Here is a 27769-nt window from a genome sequence, read left to right on the forward strand (position 1 = left end):
CGAGTTGAACATTGTCCAGAAACTTTTTCTTCTCTAGGCCCCACGGGGATTATTTCACAACTGGGATGTAATTTAAATGATTATCTTTTAGGAGGTGACATATGACTGAAACCCTTCTTTGGTTACTTTCTACACACAGTGTGTTAGCTACTTGTAAACATTGAAATTACCACATACTCACCTGCTCCTGTATTACATCAATTTCAAATAGAGTAGACACTCGTATATAGATGATCAGAAACCTGCATCAGTTGTACCCTGGCCATCCTTGACATATTTCCTAGCACTCACTGTATTCTCATGTGACTGCTTAGTTACTTTAAGTTTATCTTTAGTTCATATTTCTGCAATTTTTATGATCACCTTGTTTCTAAGTCATTACTTGTTATTACTTATCTGTGTTAATAAAGTCTGAAAAGATAGATGTTGTGTAAAACTAATTGTCAACTAGATTGTTGAGCCTGTTTTTCAAAGCATGAAGAATAACAAAAATATTATGTATGTGGACATAAATTACTACTGTAAAATCTGTATTAGAAGCCGCAGCTTTTATTGAAATGGTGCAATGCAACAGAGGGGATACTGCTTCTATTAGAGCATCTACACATATGGGTCTCAATTGTTTCAAAAGAATGCGTGCGGCTTCAATTAGGGATGCGCCTTCTAATACAGATTGTACAGTAGTGATTTGTATTGGTTGCAATAACTGAAACTCATGCAATACACCCAGTCTATAATTTCACTAGCGGCAAAGTGTTACTATGGCATAAATGAGATATAATGGATCCATTCACAGGCGGCATCATTATTGTTTTGATCTGTGGTCATGTTTTAATAAAAAATAGAGAGATTTACCTAATTGTAAATGCCAAACACTACCTAACGCAATTGTCACTTTGAATAATATTGCTTACACCTATCTCCATCTTCACATCATTTCAACATCACAGATGCACTTTAAAATTGTCACTATAAAATGAGAATTGTAGAAGATTTATTAGATATTCTTATCCTTGATATCATCCTACAAAAAATTGTATTTTGGGTTGGAGAATGTTATCTAATCTAGTATCTCCACTTATTTATTCACTCCTTTGACGTTGTACTAGTTTTAGTTTTAAATTGTATGAGGTGACTCTTGAATTATAATAGTAATACAATTGGCAACAATAAAACTAGAAACACTTTACATAATTTCTTTATGATACAATACAAGGCAATGACATAAATAAAATGCAGTAAAATGTTATTACCACCTGTTAGATTACTTTACTTGTGTTATTTGGTACTGTATTATTGTATTTTATTTTCTACTCTACATTGTTTACATTACCACACATATGTAACATGATAATGCCTATAGATCTAGGGAGTCAATTTTGGCGGGAAAAAAGGAATAACTTATGTACCGGGTATGTTATTATTTTTTCTGCATTGCAAACTATTTTTATAGTATACATGGCCGAGCTATCCTGAAAACTGCAATAATTTTGTGTCTTTTGTCTACCATTACAATTATTTATTCAGATAAAAGTGTGATTAGAATTCTAATGATGATTACAAATTGTGACATTTTTTATTTTATCTTTGTTCAAATAGATAGATATTGATACAGAATTGGACAAAGTGAATGATGCCTTAGTAACAAACGTCACATCACTTGCTCTACAGGTATGTCACAATTGAAGAATGCTGTGTTTGTCATTCAATGATGTATGAGTATGATCAGTTGCTGTAGAGTTCATTCTTAGTTCACATTCTATTTCATCAACATACAGGGTTCGGACTTGCACATGAGTGGGTCCGGTCAAGCCACATTAATGCTGTTTTATTACATTTTTAAGAGTGATGCATCAAGAAAATGAGTGAAGTAAAACAAAAAAAGTAGTATAGGCTCATTCCCATCGACAATGAGTGTAAAAGATTATAACGAATTAAAATAAATTGTTAATTTAAGTGTATTTTATTACTCATGTCTATTAACCAGAAGAAGGTGGCAGAATTCAAATCATGCTAAAGTGCTGAGTAAAGTAAGATATAATCATACATTTTTTAGTTATTTTTAAACTGTTCATAATATATTTTAATGGTATATAGTTATTTCATGATATTTCAAATAATATGTTTAATTTACCTGGATGAATTACTTGAACATAAATAGTTTTTGCATATTTATTGTACAATAAGACATCTCAATATTTTTGATGTTAAATGAAAACATAGGCATAATGTCTCACAGCTTTTACATCATTTTAATCTGTTTTTAGCTCTCCTGTAATCTAACATATAGGCGATCATCTGTCCATTGCCCATCCACAATTCTATTTCTATTTTTCACTTTCACCTTGGGTGGATCTCTGTCAGATTTTTATTCATTTTGTGATGAAATCTTCAATTCTTTATTTTTTTAAATTTTTGCTAGAAAATGCTATTCTGTAAAACTACCAGCTCAATTGTTTTGATACTTGATATGTAAGTTCCATGGGTGGACCTCTATCAGTTTGGTTCAGTTTGTGATGATATCTTCAATTCTCTATTTTGAAGCCGACCATCCATGGCGGTCCATACAAACCTGTGCTTGACCTCAACTGAATGATTTGATTGGGCGTGCAAAGGAGCTGGAACTATCAATCAGCGTTCTTGTAACAGCTACTCATGTCAGTTTCAAATTTAAACCAATAGATCTTGCCATGTTCCATTTGCCATGGAAACGCACCTGAGCATGTACCGTTGTGTTTGATTTCGTTGACAGTAAAATCTGCCAAGGTATAATGGTAAGGCAAAGGCCAAATAAATTAATCTTGGCCTTCAAAACAAAACATTTGAACATCCATCAGCTTAGTTCCAAAATAACAACAAATTTTAAATATGAAATGTTGAGCATTCAAATCATACTTAAATAATGTGCTAACCTCACAGCAAGTTTACTTTATGGATTAAAATTACTGGGGGAGCCGACAAAAAGTTGAAAGTAAAAAATGAAAACCATCCTAAAATCCCCTGACGCCTTCTGATTTGTAGATGGTCAGTTAGGTAGCATAGCCCCCTGTAGTTTATATCTTGTATCTGTCCTGAAACATGTTGTCAACTTTATCTTGAGTACACAGAAGGAGATTGTCTTACCTAATAGACATCAATTTAAAAAAAACAATTGAATTATCTCATGTCAGGGCCATTTATAAAGATCTGTAAATAACAGTTTTGTTGATCACAATTTAGACTATCCATTCATTAATTCTAAGTCAGCTGTATTGTCAGGAAGTGTTTGAAAGTAATAAATTACTATCAGTGCTGTTCTTAAATCCACATGATAAAGTATATAAATTATACATTTCTTAAACAGTTAGTTCTCAATGGATGATGTTTCTCATTGTATGATGTGTAAAAAGATATTGTTAAACTCTTCCTTGGGCTGATATTGCTCCTCTAAATCTATGAAAATGTAACAGGAACCCCTAACTTCTCTAAATAAATGAAAATGTAACAGAAACCCCTAACTTCTCTAAATAAATGAAAATGTAACAGAAACCCCTAACTTCTCTAAATAAATGAAAATGTAACAGGAACCCCTAACTTCTCTAAATAAATGAAAATGTAACAGGAACCCCTAACTTCTCTAAATAAATGAAAATGTAACAGAAACCCCTAACTTCTCTAAATAAATGTAAATGTAACAGAAACTCCTAACTTCTCTAAATAAATGAAAATGTAACAGGAACCCCTAACTTCTCTAAATAAATGAAAATGTAACAGGAACCCCTAACTTCTCCAAATAAATGAAAATGTAACAGAAACCCCTAACTTCTCTAAATAAATGAAAATGTAACAGGAACCCCTAACTTCTCTAAATAAATGAAAATGTAACAGGAATCTCTAACTTCTCTAAATAAATAAAAATGTAACAGAAACCCCTAACTTCTCTAAATCTATTAAAATGTAACAGGAACCCCTAACTTCTCTAAATAAATGAAAATGTAACAGAAACCCCTAACTTCTCTAAATAAATGAAAATGTAACAGAAACCCCTAACTTCTCTAAATAAATGAAAATGTAACAGGAACCCCTAACTTCTCTAAATAAATGAAAATGTAACAGGAACCCCTAACTTCTCTAAATAAATGAAAATGTAACAGAAACCCCTAACTTTTCTAAATAAATGAAAATGTAACAGGGACCTTAACTCCTCTAAATAAATGAAAATGTAACAGGAACCCCTAACTTCTCTAAATAAATGAAAATGTAACAGGAACCCCTAACTTCTCTAAATAAATAAAAATGTAACAGGAACTCCTAACTTCTATAAATAAATAAAAATGAAACAGGGGCCATTAGCTCATCTAAATACATAAAAAATGTAACAGTGACCCCTAGCTTCTCTAAATAAATGAAAATGTAAAAGTAAAGTAACGATTAGGTACTCAAATGATGCAATTATTCAGTAACTTTAGCTGTGCCGCTTGTTGTGCTTAGATTCCTGGGAAGGGTACTAATTATGATGATCATTAAAAACTAGCTGCAACTACAAATGCATGTTCACTGGCACACTTAGACCTCATATCAGAGTAGCATAAATATCATATAACTTGTAAACATAGCTTTGAAAAATTACAATATATTCCTGCATCATCCACTCAAGTATAGTCATTTACAATACTAACCCATGACGTCACTCGTATTAATTAGCTCTATGAACAAGTGACAACATCATAATATCATTGTATTAAAATAATATTAAAAAAAAAAATTTGATAGTGTGAATATAATGTAGTTTTTAACCTCGGCGATGTGAGGACTTTTTTATTCTTTTTTTAGTTAAACAATATGTCATTCAAACCCATAAAACATCTAGATTTGTTTTAATAATTGAAATAGTGATAAATAATAAGTCTGTCAATGCAAGTATATATGTAGGTTACATGAAAACAAAAGTGTACTTAATTGTTACTTATGTTGTTCAAGGTCACTTATAAGATGGTAACTCAGGTCAAAGTTTTGCTGAATTTGACACCTGTGATTTATATGAAATGTTCATATTTGGGCAGACTATCCAGTAGAAAATTGTGTTGCAGCCTAATCATCTGCTTTCTATTCAAATCATTTTTAACACGTACAACTTCCTTAAAATAATCATGTGCGCAGCAGAGATGAAAGTAATGTTTTGTTATCATGTCTGTATATGTGCATCACGTTTAAAAATGAAGCAAATTTCTCTGTAAATCATAGAATAATGGTGCTTTCAATGAACAAATTGATGTTATTACTCTCCAATGGTTGTGCAAAGACATAGCAAATGCTGTCAGCAATACTTTAAGTACCATTGTAATGTTACAAGAGAAGTCGATGGGGACATTGGGGTTTTCATGCCCAACTTTTTTCCGTAAAAATACTTATTCCATTGTGGTTTGCACGTAATCAGTGAATGTGAATTACATGTCCACTTGAATTGTATTTTTCAGTGAAAATAAATTGCAGCTAAAAGAAAGTCAGTGTGGTTGGCAGTTTAATAACATGTTCACTTGTGTTTGCAGGCTCGTAAACAATTTGATGATTTGCCAGAGACTGTTGTTAATAAAAGTCAAGATGCACTGACTGGTAAGATAGATTCTGCTTTTAACTGATGGCATGCGCACAGACATATACACCAAGGGAAATCATATACAGTTTCATCTTCTATGTACCGTGAGTGTAGGTCATAAAATGATTCCCTAAAGAATGATTATATCTGAAGAATTTAGTGATAATTCCTGTACTGGATAATGGTTTATATATTGCCATGCTAGTCCAAGCACAGTATTTATCCTTATTCTATTGTAATATTGTTATTGGGAAGATAGAGGTCCAAACATAAGGGGTTATTAATTCAGATCGCTTTCAAATGAAGTTTGAAACAGGGACTTATAATTCAGTCTCCGTTCATCCGTCTGGCCGTCCGTTTGAAGTCATATTTCAGAACCATGTGGACAAAATCTGATTTATTGCATGTGCCTAGTACTTTATCTGGGACATATACATGCAGTGGTTTACTGATTTAGTCCAAGATGGCTGACTGGAAGCCATTTTGTTTTTTGAAAATGTGGTATCTTATGCATACTTTGTCAGTTTTTGGTACATACATTGTAAATTTTAGATTATATATCCATGACAATTTCCTTCACATTCAGATCAAAGAGCCATCTTGCTTTTTGAACATACTACTATACCTCAAAGGCTTGGGACCATTTTCATTTATATTTGGCACATGCATCATACATATAGGAATATGTGTTTATGTCTGTTTGTTCCATAATCAGATCAAAGATGCTGACTGACATCCATCTTGTTTTTTTGAAAATGTGGTATCAACTTTAATCAAACATTATACATGTTGAGATACATGTCCATCATGATTTGTTTTGTGTTTCATATCTCTGTACATGAGCCTGGAGAAAATAAAATTCAGTTTGGATAAAAAAAATTGCATGAATACTATATCTATGCTGTTGGTGAATATTACTTATATAATTTTGAAATGCCTTTATAAATTGAATTCTACAGAATTAAATAGAATTATATGCATCTCTACTGAAATTCTATAGAACATTATTGTAAGGGTGTTTTTGGCACTAAAATTATTGACAAGAACAAGCTGTGGGCCAGCTGCAGTAATTTGGCTTGATAGCAAATACTGACGACTGTGGGCCAGCTGCAGTAATTTGGCTTGATAGCAAATACTGACTCCTGTGGGCCAGCTGCAGTAATTTGGCTTGATAGCAAATACTGACTACTGTGGGCCAGCTGCAGTAATTTGGCTTGATAGCAAATACTGACTCCTGTGGGCCAGCTGCAGTAATTTGGCTTGATAGCAAATACTGACGACTGTGGGCCAGCTGCAGTAATTTGGCTTGAGAGCAAATACCAACCACTGTGGGCCAACTGCAGTAATTTGGCTTGATAGCAAATACTGACTACTGTGGGTCAGCTGCAGTAATTTGGCTTGATAGCAAATACTGACTCCTGTGGGACAGCTGCAGTAATTTGGCTTGATAGCAAATACTGACGACTGTGGGCCAGCTGCAGTAATTTGGCTTGAGAGCAAATACTGACTACTGTGGGCCAGCTGCAGTAATTTAGCTTGATAGCAAATACTGACTCCTGTGGGCCAGCTGCAGTAATTTGGCTTGATAGCAAATACTGACTACTGTGGGCCAGCTGCAGTAATTTGGCTTGATAGCAAATACTGACTCCTGTGGGCCAGCTGCAGTAATTTGGCTTGATAGCAAATACTGACGACTGTGGGCCAGCTGCAGTAATTTGGCTTGAGAGCAAATAATTTGGCTTGAGAGCAAATACTGACTACTGTGGGTCAGCTGCAGTAATTTGGCTTGAGAGCAAATACCAACCACTGTGGGCCAGCTGCAGTAATTTGGCTTGATAGCAAATACTGACTACTGTGGGCCAGCTGCAGTAATTTAGCTTGATAGCAAATACTGACTACTGTGGGCCAGCTTCAGTAATTTGGCTTGATAGCAAATACTGACTACTGTGGGCCAGCTGCAGTAATTTGGCTTGATAGCAAATACTGACTACTGTGGGCCAGCTGCAGTAATTTGGCTTGATAGCAAATACTGACTACTGTGGGCCAGCTGCAGTAATTTGGCTTGAGAGCAAATACCAACCACTGTGGGCCAGCTGCAGTAATTTGGCTTGATAGCAAATACTGACTGACTAATGTGGGCCAGCTGCAGTAATTTGGCTTGATAGCAAATACTGACTGACTAATGTGGGCCAGCTGCAGTAATTTGGCTTGATAGCAAATACCAACCACTGTGGGCCAGCTGCAGTAATTTGCAGTAAAAAGACTACTGTGCAATATAATAGTGTGCACCGTAGAAAGCCTAAGTCATATTTAATTTCTAGATGTTAAGACAATGCTAGCAGATTTTGAAGTACAAATTAAAGACATAGCTGCTTCCATAGAACAACCTATGAATCAGGTGAGTAAACCAGTGTCAGCCAGCCAATCTTTGTATGTGTCAATTTTTTCACATTTTCGATTTCAATTATGGATAAAGTGAAGTTAATAGAATTTGATGCTGTTATCGATTATTGATCTGGAAACTGGATAAATTATATTCAAACTTGGTACATTGAAGAGTACCTTGCATGTCATTTTTGGTTTACCCATAGTAGTGGCAAAATGTCTGTCATCCGTCGTTGTGGTCGTAAACTTTTTTTGTGGGTGCTATTACTCAAATACTATTCAGTTGATCGCTATCACACTAGTTGTATGTGTGTAGACTACCGGTAATTAAACTACCTAAGTGTGACCTAAATGTTGGCTTATTGTTGAATTAATTAATTTATTTTGTATGTTAGGTACAAGATCAAATGAGGATTGATGATCAGCTTGGCAATGTTTTCTATTATGCTGAGCAGTACAGCAAATATCTGTGAGTATTACTCTTTTTTCCAAATGCAGTCCACTTTGTATTGATCAGTTTCAGTCAGCATACTGGTTAGAGTTTCCTTTTAAGATAACTACAAGTTACTCGCCAAATAAGTTATTGATTTGACACACTTAACTTTTAGAAAGTAGACAAGTATATCGCTAGATCAAAAATTAAATTTACAATGATTCATCAAGTTTCCTAATGGGCATGGAAATGCGTAATATAAAAACGAATTATTCTTGAAACTGCATCGGACACTTATTTTTGAAAAAACATTCAGATCTTGAGGGGAAAAAGAGTAATCATCAGACATGTAAGATTCTTTTAAACATACCTCTACAATATATTATTGTCTTCTTAAAGACTTACTCCCATTAATATGGGCTCACATGTTTATGAAAATTTAAACAATATTTGTGATAATGTAGGTTGTACTGTCACGATTTATTATATGTTTTAAAAATTAAATACTGGGTAGTTTGTGACTGTAGACAAATAATATGTAATATGATTACATGTTGGCACGTCACATGTTCTTTGTAAACCACATATCTATACATATATAAACTTCATTGAATGTGACAAGTAATTTAAACAATCTTTTTTCTCTGATCAGTGATTGCTATACTGTATTTTTTTTTTGTATTTTTTCACTGGTTTTTAATTTTTCTATTTTTGCCAATAAGTAAAATCCGCTAAATTAAATCCATGTGAACATGTAAAATAACAGTGGAACTTGTGACTTTTCTGCCAAGTTTATGAACTTGAAAACTTAGTGAAGTTGCTCAAAGCATCAAAATAGTGAAATTAAATGCTAATCCAATGAAAATGATTTTACACTAGTATATTAGAAACATGTATTAATACTACTGTAAAATCTGTATTAGAAGCTGCTACTTCTATTAAAATGGTACACTGTAACAGAAGGATGCGGCTTCTATTAGAACATCTACACAGATGAGAAATGGTGAATTTTTGGGTCTCAATTGTTCAAAAAGAATGGGTGTGGCTTCTAATACAGATTTTACGTATTACAGATTTAATTCCTGAAATACATTAAAATATTTGTAACTTTAATCTATGGATTGAGACCATTATTCATCTGCTTTTATTGATTGTGTCAATTTATAATTAATAGAAATTAAATAACTAGAATCCTGACAGACGCCCATAGGCATGAATAATGCTTTGTAAGCCAAGTCCCTGCAACACCATTAACTTAATGTAATTTACTTAATGATTCTCAGCAGCAGCACTGCCAGACCGATCACTTTATCATTTAAGCTTACTTAATATTATATTAATTAATATTTAATATCATGACACTTATTCTATTTATTGAGCATTTGCATGCAAAAAACCTTAAAAAAAACACAAATAAATGGTTCAGCCAAAACAACACAGAAAATCAAGCTGTATAATCAATGACAAGAAGAGATACAACATAATCAGACAATTCATATCTATGGACATTTTTTATGATAAATATTAGTAATATTAATAATAATAAATGATTGTTTTGTTTTATTCTTAATAGTTGGTACATTGGTACGTGTTTAATGGGGTTTGTGTTACTGATTGTGACATTTTACTTTATGGGACTGTTATGTGGTGTGTGTGGTCATGAAAAAGATGAGGCACCCACTGAAAGAGGATGTATGTCAAATTGTGGAGGAACAATGTTGATGGGGTAAGTCACTCAGCTGATGTTATGTGTGCATTTCAAATTGATAGTGCTCAGTGCTAATGTCTAGATGAAATATAATTTAGACAGCACTTGGAGAGGTCAACCTAGCTGCACCAGACTTCTTCAGTTTCTATATCAACACTCCATAATTTAGGCATAGTTATGACCAGAAATGTGTTTGGTGACATTGACCTTTGAACTTGATCTAACCAGGTTTTGTGGCTCATATAATGTAACACATATAAAGTATGAAAAAAAGTAGTTTTTTTTTTCCCCTTGAATTCTTATTGTAAACATACATACTCACATTGTGACCTTAACCTTTGACCTTTTGTCCCCCAAAATCTTACCAAGTCGCATGGGGGAGCATATGTGCCAGGTTTGAAAGTTCTGGCTATTTTTTCTTATAGTTATGTTTCAAAAAAAATACATATACACATACTTACAACTGAGTGCACTACACAGATAACTGTCACATTCATGTCTAATTTACAGTGATTTTAGTTGGCCTTTCAACACTTAAGTGTGAAAAAGAGTGAAGAGTTAATTAATTGGGACACTATCAATTATTTGTACATTCATTTAAAATATAGTAGACCCGAATCCCAATGCTTGAGTAACTTGTTTTCTTCACAGTGGTGTGGTATTTTGTTTCATCTTTGCACCTTTATTGATGCTTCTGACCACTATATCATTCCTACTTGGTGGCAATCTGCAAGAACTTTTATGTGAACCTCTTGAATCACAGGATCTAGTAGACAGGGTAAGTGTTATGAATAGCCAGTAAAAATATGTATTAGCTAAACAATCAAAAAACTGTTGTCACTGTTGACACAATTTCAAAGGACATTAATCTGATAAGTTTCCGTCTTTCTTAGAATTGTGATGTTCTCTTTCATTTCATGTGATGGTTAAATTAGAAACACTGAGATATAATAAATGCATAGTATTTCCAGCCAGATTTGTTGTGCAGATTTTTGCACTATTTTATTTTTTTTTCATAAAATTTTTGAAACAATTTCATATTTTCATGTTATGAATGATAACAAAAATTCAGTTTTGTGCTCAAAGGGTCAAAGGAAAATTGTATGGTGCAGTGATAATTTCATGTGAAAAGTTGACATCACATTTTTGTAAGAATAAACATGAAAAAAGTATTATTGAGGGGTTAATTTATTTTAAAATAGTTTTTGTAATTCCGCTTAAATTTACCAAAATCAATTAAATATATTGTTTTTATCCATTAGATTGTCGACTATCCATATATATTGGATTCCAATGCTGAATATTTTCTGGGTGCAGCAGTATTGGGAGATGGCAGCATACCATTAACAGTTAAAAGAATATTAAGGTATATGATGTTTTGTTACAAAGCCAGTTTGCAATACAAGGCAGCATGGCTATGCAACAGCGCCCTCTATATATAGCTAAATATCTATACCAGTATTTTGTTTTTATGAAGACATCACACCTTCATTTGTTTCTTTGCATGTACAGTGGTTGTCAGAATGATGGGGCTATTTATGATGTAATGATGCTTGAATACAAAGTGAATATATCAGCACTAGTTGATTACAGATCAGTAAGTAACAAATTAATATTTGAGATTTCGTAGAATTTAAGTTTGTCATGTGTGTTAAGTTATAATTTACTGTTATTTGTGTATGTATTCTGTGCTGTTCAAATGATAAATTATTTCTCAACATTTTCATTCCATTTCTTTGTTAATTATCACCATTTTTTTCTTCTTAATTTGTAAATATTCAGTGTACTATTATATTCAATGTATTTTCAGTGATAGATTCTCTTTCATTCTTTTAAATTTCAGGAGTTTCCTGAGTTAGAGAATTTGTTAAGTGGTGTGAATGTGGATATGGCTGATGTTGTCATATTGAGTGATGATACAAGAAGTTCTTTACAAGATTTTAATAAAACTGGCATAACTGGTATTGATTTTGATGGATATCTTGATGAGGTAATGTTTTTCCTAACACATTGGCAACCATTTGTGTTATTGATGGCCTACAACTGTGTGGATGTGAATGTGGTTAACTGAGCCATTATATTTCATTCAATCAATAACTCAGTTCTTACTATATGTACTTATGAAATAAGTAGTTTTGGTTTGCATCTAATTTGATGAAAGTCAGTCCAGCTGTTCCCACTTGTTCTGCTAATCTAGTTCAAAGCAAATTAAAGATGCAATATGGATAAAAAACATTTATTTTAGAACAAATCAGACAATGATCTATCATAAACTAATGATAGTGCATTTGGAGGACACACATATTCATTCATTGGAAAATCAGAACCACTAATACACATGTGTAGTTATTGTTATTGTAAGTATCATAACAACCAGTGTATATTCATATTGTAGAATTTCATTGTGGTATTGAATGAATGCTCTGAGGTGTGTTACAAGAAAAGTATTTTCATTTCATGATTCCATGTGTTCATCTTCATCATTATATACTGTCAATGTACTGTAAAGGGGGTAATTATTCACTGGGTTTTAATTTCGCTATGTTCGCCGATAAGTAAAATATGCCAAACTAAATCTATGTGAACATGTAAAATATCATTAACTCATTGTTTTTTTGACAAATTTGTGAAATTAGAATACAGTGAATATGATCAAAATAGTAAAATTAAATGTCAGTGAAAATAAATGGTTTTACAGTAGTATCAAATAACAAGTACTTGTCCATACTGCAACTTCAACTAATCTGTATTACGGTAACTAACACAGTTTATTGATCTAGTTTTATTTGAATCCTGTGGTTCCCACTACCTGCACTCTCTGTGCATATTGCTCATGTCCATTATTGAGACAACTTTTGGTTGTGAAAATTGTACACTAAGGTGAGGACTGTAGATAATGGATTCAAGCAAGGTGAAGAAAACATTATCAATGTTATTACTGAGTGACTAAACAAGAATTATCTTTAACAGAATTAAAAATAGTTTAAACAGTGTGATAGACTACTAGGTTAAAACACTGCATGTGTAGGGACAGCTAACATGTTTGAATCTGGATTAAGATTACTTTTGGAAGTGAAAAAAAAAAGGTTGCTAAAAATAAATATACTGAAAACAAAAACAAATAAGTACAAACATTTAAGAAAAACAATTATGCAAAAAATTCAATGCAAAAAGTATCAGTCTGACTCCATTATTTACTTGAAAGAGTAAAGTAACAGCTAGCTTTGATGCATTAATATAATTATACTTTTCTTTATTGTAACTGTTACCGTTTTGCAGATAAGAAAAGGTATAACAAAAGCTAACTTAGTAGAGATTGCTGATAATATTGATACAGCTTCTGCAGCAGTTGGTGATCCTGTAAGTGTATTTAGTTTCTTCCAGCACATATATATATGCAACAACTGTGAGATAGTATCATGGCCTACTCCTAATGTTGTGTCATGAAATCAAAACAACTTTAACTTTCAGCTTTATCACATCTATTATATTTACTCTGTGATACTAACTTTCTCAAACATGGGGCTCCAAAATAAACTGCTATAAATTGCTCCTGGAACATTGTATTATTTCTTGGAAGATTGTTAACGATCTTTGTCCCTGTTTTGAAAAATCGGAGACTATTAATTTGGGTTCTGACCGTCTGTTCTTACATCTGGAGCCATTTCTCAGACTTGCTTTGACAGATCATATTCAAACTTTAGCACAAAGATCATGTACAACGACTTACATGTATATGTTGAATTTCATTACCATTGATCAATGATGGCCAACTGGCAGTTATTTTGATCTTCAAATTTGCTAAATTCTGATACTTAACATGTCCTGAACTATTTCTCTGAGATGAACTAGGTGATATTATTCAAACTTTATATCATGATCATGCATATTGTGAGTTGAGCAAAAAAAGTCAATTGGCGGCCATTTTGTTTATTTATGTCTATGCCAATTCCACATGATTTCATTCAGTTTAATGTGTGCACACAAGTATGCTTCACTCATAATGTCGTAGGTTGTTTTATTTTGTTAGTTTGTCCAAATATGTTGAATTAATGGCCATTTTGTCTAAAATCTAGAAATCACAGTATGTTTTAAATGTGTCCATAACCGTTTATCAGAGATGAACAGGGTGAATTTAATTAAAATTTGTATTTGGATCATGCATGTTTATATTCATGTTTATAGTCATATTGCATTGAAATTGACACACAGATGATTATTGTAGCCCTTTGATAGACATGTACATGTGACTGAGTATTGAGATAGATCACTGGTAAAAACATGGGGACCATGCATTAAAGAAACAATAACTGTGAATTACATTTTTGTTCAAATCTAACCATATAAATATGGCCAAAATATTTTTTAGACAGAATTACATGGGCAAAGTGAGCCTACACAAGGCTATACACATAAAATGAAAACTAAGGGTCTAGTAGTCATCATTTTGTTGAAATTTGTCATGTGAGAGAGACCAGAGAAAATTGTAACACACAATTCACACTATTATTGGAAATGACACATACAATCATCAGTGAAAGGCCGCCAGAGAGAGGGTTAGTCTCTAAAGAGGTTGACGTATTTGAATTAGTCCAGGGCCCCTGGTAAGTTCTCATATTGTACGCTAACCCCTGAGGTTCCCTCGACAAAACTGAACTGATGATGCCCTCTGTAGACCTTGACACAACCCACGGTCATCTCTTTCACTAGCAAATGCAATGCTTTCAGTGTCCACATTTCAGCAATGACCATTACAAATTAACATGTAAAATAAAGAAAAAATCGTTACAGTTATTGTTGCTTTAATTGTCAATGCTTGTTTGAAATAAAATAATTTATGGCATTCAGATCTATGCCACATTTATTCTCCATTACTCAAAATCTAATTGAAAATAGTTTTCACAGTGAAACATTACTCACAAAATCAACCGTTCATAGGTACCATCTTCAACAGCTGTAATTTGAATATGAACAACAACTTCTCATGGTATTCAGTCATATTTATAACTCTAACATGCCTGATGTAAAGAGCTTTGCGCCATAGTTGTTGTGGGTTCCATGCAACATACATTCATAACACGTGTAAAGCATGTTGTTTAATATTCACACAAAATGCAAAATTGTGCTGCTGTCATCGCTGTCATATTAAAGATAATTTGATTGTCTTTTGTCCATTGGGTCTTGTAGATTTACTTAGCAATTAATGTCTCATCACATCAGACATTTGGTATAGTTTCTAAATACAGATAATTTTAGGTTTAAGCGTGGACCTGATTATTGCTTTATATTTGATTTGTAGACATTACGGAGTGACTTACAGCAGCATGCATCTGATCTGCGTGATATTCAAACAGACCATGTGGATGGAATGGAATCCTATGTGGTAAGTTAAGGATCAATTCTAACATCTTGTTTACGTTCAGCATGAAATGTTTACAATACATGTAGTTGGATATTATGCTATACTGACAAGAGATGTTGCTGTCTCATGATCAAGTTTTTTTTAATGAATTTGACCATTGCATTATTTTTATTGCTTATTATCATTATAAATTTGTTCTTTTCTGTCAAATTTGTAAAACGCTTATTTGTTTTCTGGCTTCTTCATATAATTTTTTCTTTTGTTCTTTGTAAAAAAAGGCATGTTGTGATAAAATGCTCTTCTTTTTTTACTTCATTCTTTGAGCAAAGATTCCAGATTCGTTTTTGTTGTTGGTAATTTCGGTTTAGTATGCCACCCCGTTTCGATTTTGAGGTCATGGTTACTTAAACAGAACTAAAAGATTGACTCTTGTAGATTAATATTTGTTAGCAAATAATTTGTTAAATAATTTTCCATTTCAAACATTTTCTTGAATACTCTGTATTGATTTCCCCTGCCCTGTTATTTGTTGTGATACCTGCATTTATTTCTTTGTTGCAATGAAGAATGAATAATTTTTCTACTTTAATTTTGTTAATTGTGTTAATCTTATCTAGTTGGGAAGTTATTATGCAATACAATTTACTATTTAGTTGTCTATTCAATAATGCTAATCACTGATTGGCAATTCACTGTCTGCATTAGCATGCTAATCACTGATTGGCTATTCACTGACTGTATTAGCATGCTAATCACTGATTGGCTATTCACTGACTGCATTAGCACGCTAATCACTGATTGGCTATTCACTGACTGAATTAGCATGCTAACCACTGATTGACTATTTCCTGACTGCATTAGCATGTTAATCACTGATTGGCTATTCACTAACTGCATTATCATGCTAATCACGGATTGGGTATTCACTGACTGCATTGGCATGCTAATCACTGATTGGCTATTCACTAACTGTATTAGTATGCTAACCACTGATTGGCTATTCACTGACTGCATTAGCATGCTAATCACTGATTGGCAATTCACTGACTGCATTAGCATGCTAATCACTGATTGGCTATTCACTGACTGTATTAGCATGCTAATCACTGATTGGCTATTCATTGGCTGCATTAGCATGCTAATCACTGATTGGCTATTCACTGGCTGCATTAGCATGCTAACCACTGATTGGCTATTCACTGACTGCATTAGCATGCTAATCACTGATTGGCTATTCACTGACTGTATTAGCATGCTAATCACTGATTGGCTATTCACTGACTGCATTATTTCCATGTTGTATATATTTAAAGTGCCTGTGAAATGGCTGCTATTTTCACGCCTAAAATTATCCATTGATACATAAATATTATTATTTTTTATGTTTCTAAGCATGAATTATTTTTTTAAGTGAAAAAATGTGTTTTAAACTCAATCTACGGCAACTTTATTTTTGTGTATTTTAAAACGAGGCTCCTCATTAGCTTCTTATTTGCATACAGAAATTCCCCTTGTGACGTCAGAAGGGGAAGTCGCATGGCAGCTTGCATTGCCAGTACGTGTAAATAAGGCAAATTTCTTCTGCAGTTTTCTCATCTTTGACTAAATTTTCACTTAGGTACTTCTTCGTCGAGGAGGAATGGACCATAATGAACACATAGTATCAATTTTTGTTGAGTTAGATGCGAAATATGTTCGTTCTGGTGTAGCTGGTCGCGGTAATCGTCAGCGGCGCACGTTTGTACACTGTCGCTGGACAAAATAGAATTTGACGGAATTATCTCGTTATTTAGCAGGTTACTAGGCACGTCACTACACTGTTTTATTTCATCGATCGTCTGAGTAAAACTTTCAAAATTAAAATAAAAGAGAACATATTTTGACATTCTAAACATTAGACTATAGTGATCACTATAAAATAATTTAAAAAACGACAAATCACAGTTACTAAATAAATGACAGCCACATGGAAATAAATTGAAATTTTGTTGAAATAGGTGAACGCATCGGGTCACGACGAGGGCAAGTGTGTTAAAAGCGGATAACAAAAATAACCAAGATTGACACACATACAGATAAATTCAGAGTGGATTCGAGTTAGCGTGATCCATGGCGTGATTGTCATAATTATAACATCATATTAAAACTTTATTTGGTGGAAACACATTGACCAAGCCCGGATTCTTATTTCAGAAATTATTACGCAGATCAAGCTTCAAGCATGGAGGTAAAAAAAGAACAGAGGTGTGAATTCGACATTCAACACCAACCACCAAACAATTCAGAAACTTTTAGCCTTCGAAAATGAAAACAATTAGCAGTGTGTAAGGGCTGTGTAATTTCCTGTTTTTCCGACGCTTCGTTTTCGTGTCACTGTCAAAGTTATGCTACCTTTTGCTACCTTTTACTTAACAGGGACTAAATGGTTTCTATAAAACGATAATCAGGATCGCAAAAAAAGTCAACTCATTTGAAACACTTGCCGGACGTCTATCTCTCTTCTGAAATCCACCTTGGTGATCATGGTCCGGAATCTATTTCTTTCAAAAGTCTTGCGCCAGGTTTATGTTGTCGGTGTTTCTCTTTAAACCTAGTTGTTTTTTTGTCATGGACGAGGACAGTTTTTCCAAAAAAGGAATCTGAGGCTAAGTGGCTTTCGTCAACACAACATCTAAAAACTCTCTCTCTCTCAAAAAAAAAGAAAATAGACAAAAAAAAAGAAAAGAAAAACGCTGACTGAAAAATGTATATCGTTTAAATGTATACTGAATGACCAGTGTTATTACGACTCAGGGGTATGACTTTGTATTGATTTGAGGCTATGACGTTTAGTTTAGTTATTTGCATAATGATATTGATACATTGTATGGAACATCTCGTGAGTATTTAGACTCAGTTCCAGGCCTAGCAGTTGAGCAATAAACACCTTGGCTACAAGTGCTTCTCTCCAGTGTGTTATTCTCCTCCCGGATCTGGTGACCAATACTCACTTGGTTCACTCTACCTTGAGAAGTCTGTTCTCAGTTTACAGACTTCCTCCCACATTTTTGCATTTGGTGGCGCACTTTCGGCGAGAGTCGGAAATCCGGAAACAGTCGACCGTTTCAGGATAGGTGGGCGTGGCTACAACACAAGAAATATCCCAAATTTACTTGGATACAAGTAATCATTTTAAGCAAAAAAATCAATAACTGCCCATTTCAGTGGGATACAGATCTAAAATGGGAAACGTGAGGGTGGGCATTGCACAGGCACTTTAATGAATGAGTTATAAATCATGTAGTTGTGGTCACATATCTGATATTACACAATCATATTTTACAGGATACATTGGAATCTAAAATAAGTGACTTGAAAATAGAAGCAGCAACACTACAGGTATGCGACTTTGAAACATATCCTTAAATCAAATTACACTTACAACTGACAACATAGGATTCTATAAAGTGATATCTCTGAAATTGTATTTATTTTTTTTTCATAGAGAGATACTGGTGTTGTTTTAGAGACAGCAGAAACTGCTGATACCTTTATTCATACAGTAGGACCTGTAATTGTACATTCTGTAAGTATACCAATAAAAATATCAGAGCAAATATTAGCACTAGCATAACTGTTATTAAACAAACAGTTCAAATATAGATTCAGTATGGCTTTATTGAACTGATTGTAAAATGCTGACTGAGTTGAATAATAAGATGATAATAGTAGAAAAATCACACTTTTAGTATTTTTGAAATGAATTTCTTTTATTTCACTTTTTTCTAATTTATATATTTCTTGCATTGCAGCTTTTACTTCAATATCAGAATTTGGTGTTAGGTTATGCTGATCAGTATGCAAAATATGTACTAGGCGTTGTAAGTGAAAATAAATATTACATTTCTTGAATATTATCGTGCATGCTTCCTTTGGGTGGATGTCTGGTGTCATACAATCTCTACAAATTCTGAAAATATGTGTAAATTTAGCCAGTCAGATTTATTTTTTTTAAAAAGAAATAATCTTGGTGAAATCAAATTCTTAACCCACCTTCTGACCATTGCATTCAATGTATAATGCGATTGATTGGAATTAGGACTGGAAAAAATTGAACAGCAATTGGGATTTACTAATTTGTGTCTTTTCTTCCGCTTTCAACTACTATATGATAATAACGTCATAGAAGTTATATTCTGTGTATTAGTAACATGTTTTGGAACATTTCCGTAAACACAACAACTAAACACTTCACAATACTATATATACATATATACTATTTATTTTGTCACTGAGCATATATGTACTACCGGTAAATCTCACTTAAAGACCACAATTATACATTTCGCAATCATATAATTGTGGGACTGTTCTTGCAAATGTGCGCCCACATCAGGCAGATTCGCTTTTTCTGTTGGATACCTGAGGGCACTACGCACACACTGTTGGGATCTGAATCTTCTCTTGAACACCATCATTTTTCAACACATGGTGCAACATTTCACCCATTTTTATGTTGTTGTTTTTTCGGATAATTTTGTACCAAATGGATTTAATTTTCCTTTGGCTACATGTTTTTTGGGAAAAAATTCATATGGTTTTACAACAAAAAAGTCTGATTCAGGCGTTCTTCACTAAAATTGGGTTTGTGCACAACTTAAGCTTTCTTTTCACACACAGGTTTGAATTGCCATACTATACATACATATATCATAATAAGTATATGCCGATGTACATTGCTGTGTGTGAAGGTAGCTAATATTGTGGACAAACTCCACCTTTACACTCTATGTGATGAAAGTGTGATCTGCAATCTTTGCTTGATATATATAAGAGATGACAACAGTTGACCTTGGTACACAATGTATAAATTATAAAAACTACAAATTACAAGGATATCGACATCGTAGAGCAATATATTGGTATATACTGATAATTTCATAATTCTGTGGAACCTTAATTTTATAACAGACTTTTAAGATTCCAAGATAGACAATGCTTCTTATCACAGGTCATTAAATGGTGTTCTGAAATACATGATGTCTTATTATAGGTATCCAATGATCTTGGTGGTTGTTTACCAGTATGGAATTTATATAAATCTATGAATATTGTTATCTGTAACTACGTTGTAGATTCATTTGTAAGTTTGATTTGATTAATAATAGTTTTTGTTTAAAGTGGGGTAGTCGTCCCGGACGCATCTCATATCTTATATAAACAAAGATGCGACTTTGGCTGTTGCGCAGATCAACGAGTACAAACTGAGACGTTACCAAGTTTTAATTTGGTATTTTTTATGTGATTGGAAAATATCGAGAGAGTCACTGGCGGTAATTAGTGCAAGTCGCACCCAGGTCAAACCTCATACTTGTTATTTACATTAGAAGAGCGCATTGCATTGTGGGAAAATCAATGTTTATCAACACAGATGTCAGACATGTGCAGTGCAACGACTACCACCCTTTAACATACACAGATTTACATTAGAAGAGCGCATTGGATTGTGGGAAAATCAATGTTTATCAACACAGATGTCAGACATGTGCAGTGCAACGACTACCACCCTTTAACATACACAGATTTACACTTGGGCATGAATATTTTTTATATGAAAATTTACACATATTTTATAAATTTAAAATGATGGTTGAAAAATACCATCTCCGCTAGCCAATATTCATTTATTCAGAATGTCAAAATTTCTACTATAAACCTGTATTAACTGTCAACAAAATCACTGTCAACACAATGGCGCATACTCTGATGCATTTCCATGGCAAAAAGAACACATAGATATTCAGTATAAATGAATGGTATAAAACTACCGGTAATAGTTCTACTATAATTGTATTAAATTGACCAGTATGTATGTTTATCATGTATTTTCTTTTATTTTCACAGAATTGTTTTTGGTTTTCTTTGGGTTGGGGTTTATTTTTTTTCATTCCTAGTATTATCTTTGCTGTTAAACTGTCAAAGCATTATCGAAGAATGGAATATGAAGAAGGCTGTCTAGATGAGTAAGTTTTCTAAAATGTGTCTTGTATATTTTGTATGCGATGTGTTTTATACTTCAATACATGGCCATGTCATGTTTGATATATGGTTCCATGCTGCATATACAACACATGCAAATTACATAGTTTATAAATATATATATATGCATGTAGTTCCAATGCTGTATGACTGCTGTTACACGTTAAAGGCCAACTTTTATGTCCCATGGGATGAGCGGAGCTTAGTATTCTAATTTGACTGATTATTCAATGGCAGCAACTGTCAATCGATGTTCACCTTTTGTAATGCATTTAATTGTAATCAGAAACAAACAACGCACTAGTTTATATCACCTCGTATTCAAAGTAGTCATTTTCAAAATGATGTGGATGAAACGGGTTTTTTTGACGCATTTTATCGGCAAAATTAAATGGTAGTGCTGTAAAATCAAATCCTATTTTTATTTATGCCTTCCCTAAACATTCATGGTGCCATTCACATCTGAAAAGTAGAAAATATAATACAATGAATCACTGTTTCTAGTGTTTTTGTGGAGCTTTTATTCACCGTTGTTGCTGTGGGTGAGGGCGACATAATTTGAATAATAGACTCCGTCCATGCCTGTTTATACACCATGTTGGTGTTTAACACTATGCAGTTGGTGCGTAATGCATGTAGAGTTAAAAAATATACATCCACTGATTGCATTTCAACCATACTCCTTTTCCCTAGCACTGAGTAAAAATATGGTACTACTTTAGTTTTGCTTAGATATGAAGTTTTTATTAATTTAAAAGTAGGACAGAAAAGCATGCAGAAAACTACCTATCTTATTTAGAAGTGGAACTCACTATTTTCATAATTTGACATTTTCACTGCTGCAAAAAAGTGTTCTTAAGGTAGAGATGCAGTTTACCTGACAGGTATTTTAATTAGTTAATTAGGCAACCAAGATGACCTCCCCTGTCCACAAAACTATAAAGCTTATTGTATGAATTTTAAAATTTTGTATCTTTTTTTTTTATGGACACTGTAGTTTAAAGTATGCACAAAAATGTGTGTTTTTCGGTCAAAAGTGATTTAAAAAAAATTTGCTTCTAAACCATGCCTCTGTTTCCTGTCAAAATTGGTTTACGGGTACATCTGTTTACTATGAAGAAAGTGCCGTCTTGAAAATTGTCTATCAGTTGTCGATTTTACTGATCAGTAGCTCAAATTTCACTAATTCAAGTTTATGCATAAATTAATACCCAGGCTAGTTGTCTGTACGATTGTTGTAACACTGTTGAACCAAAAACAATGCATTGACGAAGCTTTGAAAATAAAGACATTGTCAATCATTTGTGAAAATTTCAAAAGAAAAGGTCAAAGTGTCTAGGAGCTATTTTTTTTTTTAAAGTTCTGGGATGTGCACTAAAAAGAAGCTGAGATAATTGTAATTTGCATATTTTATAATTAAGTAAAAATATATGCTGATTTACATTGCCATTGGATTTAACCGAGTTCCACTAATGATTTTAATTTCAAATTTTCATAGAATACAGATGTTCATACAATGCCATAAAAAATTTTTAAAAAAGTGAAATTTGGCAAAATTTGCATATTTCCCCTCCTAAAATTATTCAACAAATTTAGCAACAAAAATGTCACTATAAATCCTCCCACTGAAAACAAATCATTCTTCTTGGTCTTTGCCTTATCGTAAATATTTAGGTGTTAACTATAGTTAATAATACATAATTGACTAAAAACCAAAATTTGTCACTCCATTTGTGCCCTTAGCTATGCGGTGCACTAAATCAATTACAAAATGTATTTTATATTAAATTCAACTTATCTTGAGCTGTAGCTGTAGGTGATAGGTGTTATATTGTCTTCAATTTATATAACCTCTGAAGATATCATATTTTCATGTTTACTTAATCTTTCTCTTTCTCACTTTTAATGTTAAGGCTCTAATATAGTTGGTAAGTTTGTGTCTCTGTATAGATGTATAGACCATTGCAGTTGTTAGATCTTAACATCTGTGTAGATGTGTGTGGTATGTCGTTTCTTGTACAGACCATTGCAGTTGTTAGATCTTAACATCTGTATAGATGTGTGTGGTATATCGTTTCTTGTTTAGACCATTGCAGTTGTTAAATCTTAACATCTGTATAGATGTGTGTGGTATATCGTTTCTTGTATAGACCATTGCAGTTGTTAAATCTTAACATCTGTATAGATATGTGTGCTACATTGTTTCTTGTATAGACCATTGCAGTTGTTAGATCTTAACATCTGTATAGATGTGTGTGGTATATCGTTTCTTGTACAGACCATTGCAGTTGTTAGATCTTAACATCTGTATATATGTGTGTGGTATATCGTTTCTTGTATAGACCATTGCAGTTGTTAGATCTTAACATCTGTATAGATGTGTGTGGTACATTGTTTCTTGTATAGACCATTGCAGTTGTTAGATCTTAACATCTGTATAGATGTGTGTGGTATATCGTTTATTGTACAGACCATTGCAGTTGTTAGATCTTAACATCTGTATATATGTGTGTGGTATATCGTTTCTTGTATACACCATTGCAGTTGTTAAATCTTAACATCTGTATAGATGTGTGTGGTATATCGTTTCTTGTATAGACCATTGCAGTTGTTAAATCTTAACATCTGTATAGATATGTGTGCTACATTGTTTTTTGTATAGACCATTGCAGTTGTTAGATCTTAACATCTGTATAGATGTGTGTGGTATATCGTTTCTTGTATAGACCATTGCAGTTGTTAAATCTTAACATCTGTATAGATGTGTGTGGTATATCGTTTCTTGTATAGACCATTGCAGTTGTTAGATCTTAACATCTGTATAGATGTGTGTGGTATATCGTTTCTTGTACAGACCATTGCAGTTGTTAAATCTTAACATCTGTATAGATGTGTGTGGTATATCGTTTCTTGTATAGACCATTGCAGTTGTTAAATCTTAACATCTGTATAGATGTGTGTGGTATATCGTTTCTTGTATAGACCATTGCAGTTGTTAGATCTTAACATCTGTATAGATGTGTGTGGTATATCGTTTCTTGTACAGACCATTGCAGTTGTTAAATCTTAACATCTGTACAGATGTGTGTGCTACATTGTTTCTTGTATAGACCATTGCAGTTGTTAGATCTTAACATCTGTATAGATATGTGTGGTATATCGTTTCTTGTATAGACCATTGCAGTTGTTAAATCTTAACATCTGTATGGATGTGTGTGCTACATTGTTTCTTGTATAGACCATTGCAGTTGTTAGATCTTAACATCTGTATAGATGTGTGTGGTATATCGTTTCTTGTATAGACCATTGCAGTTGTTAAATCTTAACATCTGTATAGATGTGTGTGGTATATCGTTTCTTGTATAGACCATTGCAGTTGTTAGATCTTAACATCTGTATAGATGTGTGTGGTATATCGTTTCTTGTATAGGCCATTGCAGTTGTTAGATCTTAACATCTGTATAGATGTGTGTGGTACATTGTTTCTTGTATAGACCATTGCAGTTGTTAAATCTTAACATCTGTATAGATGTGTGTGGTATATCGTTTCTTGTATAGACCATTGCAGTTGTTAAATCTTAACATCTGTATAGATATGTGTGCTACATTGTTTTTTGTATAGACCATTGCAGTTGTTAGATCTTAACATCTGTATAGATGTGTGTGGTATATCGTTTCTTGTATAGACCATTGCACTTGTTAAATCTTAACATCTGTATAGATGTGTGTGGTATGTCGTTTCTTGTATAGACCATTGCAGTTGTTAGATCTTAACATCTGTATAGATGTGTGTGGTATATCGTTTCTTGTACAGATCATTGCAGTTGTTAGATCTTAACATCTGTATAGATGTGTGTGGTATATCGTTTCTTGTATAGACCATTGCAGTTGTTAGATCTTAACATCTGTATAGATGTGTGTGGTACATTGTTTCTTGTATAGACCATTGCAGTTGTTAGATCTTAACATCTGTATAGATATGTGTGCCACATTGCTTTTTGTATAGACCATTGCAGTTGTTAGATCTTAACATTTGTATAGATGTGTGTGGGATATCGTTTCTTGTATAGACCATTGCAGTTGTTAAATCTTAACATCTGTATAGATAGATGTGTGTGGTATATCGTTTCTTGTATAGACCATTGCAGTTGTTAGATCTTAACATCTGTATAGATGTGTGTGGTATATCGTTTCTTGTATAGACCATTGCAGTTGTTAGATCTTAACATCTGTATAGATGTGTGTGCTACATTGTTTTTTGTATAGACCATTGCAGTTGTTGGATCTTAACATCTGTATCGATGTGTGGGGTATATCGTTTCTTGTATAGACCATTGCAGTTGTTAGATCTTAACATCTGTATAGATGTGTGTGGTATATCGTTTCTTGTATAGACCATTGCAGTTGTTAGATCTTAACATCTGTATAGATGTGTGTGGTATATCCGTTCTTGTATAGACCATTGCAGTTGTTAGATCTTAACATCTGTATAGATGTGTGTGGTATATCGTTTCTTGTATAGACCATTGCAGTTGTTAAATCTTAACATCTGTATAGATGTGTGTGGTATATCGTTTCTTGTATAGACCATTGCAGTTGTTAAATCTTAACATCTGTATGGATGTGTGTGCTACATTGTTTCTTGTATAGACCATTGCAGTTGTTAGATCTTAACATCTGTATAGATGTGTGTGGTATATCGTTTCTTGTATAGACCATTGCAGTTGTTAGATCTTAACATCTGTATAGATGTGTGTGGTACATTGTTTCTTGTATAGACCATTGCAGTTGTTAAATCTTAACATCTGTATAGATGTGTGTGGTATATCGTTTCTTGTATAGACCATTGCAGTTGTTAAATCTTAACATCTGTACAGATGTGTGTGCTACATTGTTTCTTGTATAGACCATTGCAGTTGTTAGATCTTAACATCTGTATAGATGTGTGTGGTACATTGTTTCTTGTATAGACCATTGCAGTTGTTAGATCTTAACATCTGTATAGATATGTGTGCTACATTGCTTTTTGTATAGACCATTGCAGTTGTTAGATCTTAACATTTGTATAGATGTGTGTGGTATATCGTTTCTTGTATAGACCATTGCAATTGTTAGATCTTAACATCTGTGTAGATGTGTGTGGTATATCGTTTCTTGTACAGATCATTGCAGTTGTTTGATCTTAACATCTGTATAGATGTGTGTGGTATATCGTTTCTTGTACAGACATTGCAGTTGTTAAATCTTAACATCTGTATAGATATGTGTGCTACAATGTTTCTTGTATAGACCATTGCAGTTGTTAAATCTTAACATCTGTATAGATGTGTGTGGTATATCGTTTCTTGTATAGACCATTGCAGTTGTTAAATCTTAACATCTGTATAGATAAGTGTGCTACATTGTTTTTTGTATAGACCATTGCAGTTGTTAGATCTTAACATCTGTATAGATGTGTCTGCTACATTGTTTTTTGTATAGACCATTGCAGTTGTTAGATCTTAACATCTGTATAGATGTGTGTGGTATATCGTTTCTTGTATAGACCATTGCAGTTGTTAGATCTTAACATCTGTATAGATGTGTGTGGTATATCGTTTCTTGTATAGACCATTGCAGTTGTTAGATCTTAACATCTGTATAGATGTGTGTGGTACATTGTTTCTTGTATAGACCATTGCAGTTGTTAAATCTTAACATCTGTATAGATGTGTGTGGTATATCCGTTCTTGTATAGACCATTGCAATTGTTAGATCTTAACATCTGTGTAGATGTGTGTGGTATATCGTTTCTTGTACAGACCATTGCAGTTGTTAAATCTTAACATCTGTATAGATGTGTGTGGTATATCGTTTCTTGTATAGACCATTGCAGTTGTTAAATCTTAACATCTGTATGGATGTGTGTGCTACATTGTTCCTTGTATAGACCATTGCAGTTGTTAGATCTTAACATCTGTATAGATGTGTGTGGTATATCGTTTCTTGTACAGACCATTGCAGTTGTTAAATCTTAACATCTGTATAGATGTGTGTGGTATATCGTTTCTTGTATAGACCATTGCAGTTGTTAAATCTTAACATCTGTATGGATGTGTGTGCTACATTGTTTCTTGTATAGACCATTGCAGTTGTTAGATCTTAACATCTGTATAGATGTGTGTGGTATATCGTTTCTTGTATAGGCCATTGCAGTTGTTAGATCTTAACATCTGTATAGATGTGTGTGGTACATTGTTTCTTGTATAGACCATTGCAGTTGTTAAATCTTAACATCTGTATAGATGT

At 33.2% G+C, this 27769-nt stretch overlaps 1 protein-coding gene across 1 annotated transcript in view; it reads left to right on the forward strand.

Moving 5' to 3' along the window:
* The window catches only part of LOC102805403 (prominin-1-A-like), an 84236-nt gene extending 62767 nt beyond the window's left edge, over positions 1-21469 (forward strand). Inside the window, exons 8-23 of the mRNA XM_085504832.1 lie at positions 1600-1671; positions 5529-5592; positions 7897-7973; positions 8356-8429; positions 9967-10119; positions 10753-10879; positions 11364-11467; positions 11614-11698; positions 11945-12091; positions 13381-13461; positions 15401-15484; positions 18788-18841; positions 18948-19028; positions 19255-19323; positions 20496-20585; positions 21347-21469. Coding sequence (XP_085360958.1) covers positions 1600-1671; positions 5529-5592; positions 7897-7973; positions 8356-8429; positions 9967-10119; positions 10753-10879; positions 11364-11467; positions 11614-11698; positions 11945-12091; positions 13381-13461; positions 15401-15484; positions 18788-18841; positions 18948-19028; positions 19255-19323; positions 20496-20585; positions 21347-21469 — 1485 coding nt within the window. The remainder of the gene's footprint in view (positions 1-1599; positions 1672-5528; positions 5593-7896; positions 7974-8355; positions 8430-9966; positions 10120-10752; positions 10880-11363; positions 11468-11613; positions 11699-11944; positions 12092-13380; positions 13462-15400; positions 15485-18787; positions 18842-18947; positions 19029-19254; positions 19324-20495; positions 20586-21346) is intronic.
* Positions 21470-27769: the final 6300 nt, after the last annotated feature.

Source organism: Saccoglossus kowalevskii, chromosome 10, assembly GCF_978046115.1.
Source record: "Saccoglossus kowalevskii chromosome 10, keSacKowa6.1, whole genome shotgun sequence".
Lineage (NCBI taxonomy): Eukaryota > Metazoa > Hemichordata > Enteropneusta > Harrimaniidae > Saccoglossus > Saccoglossus kowalevskii.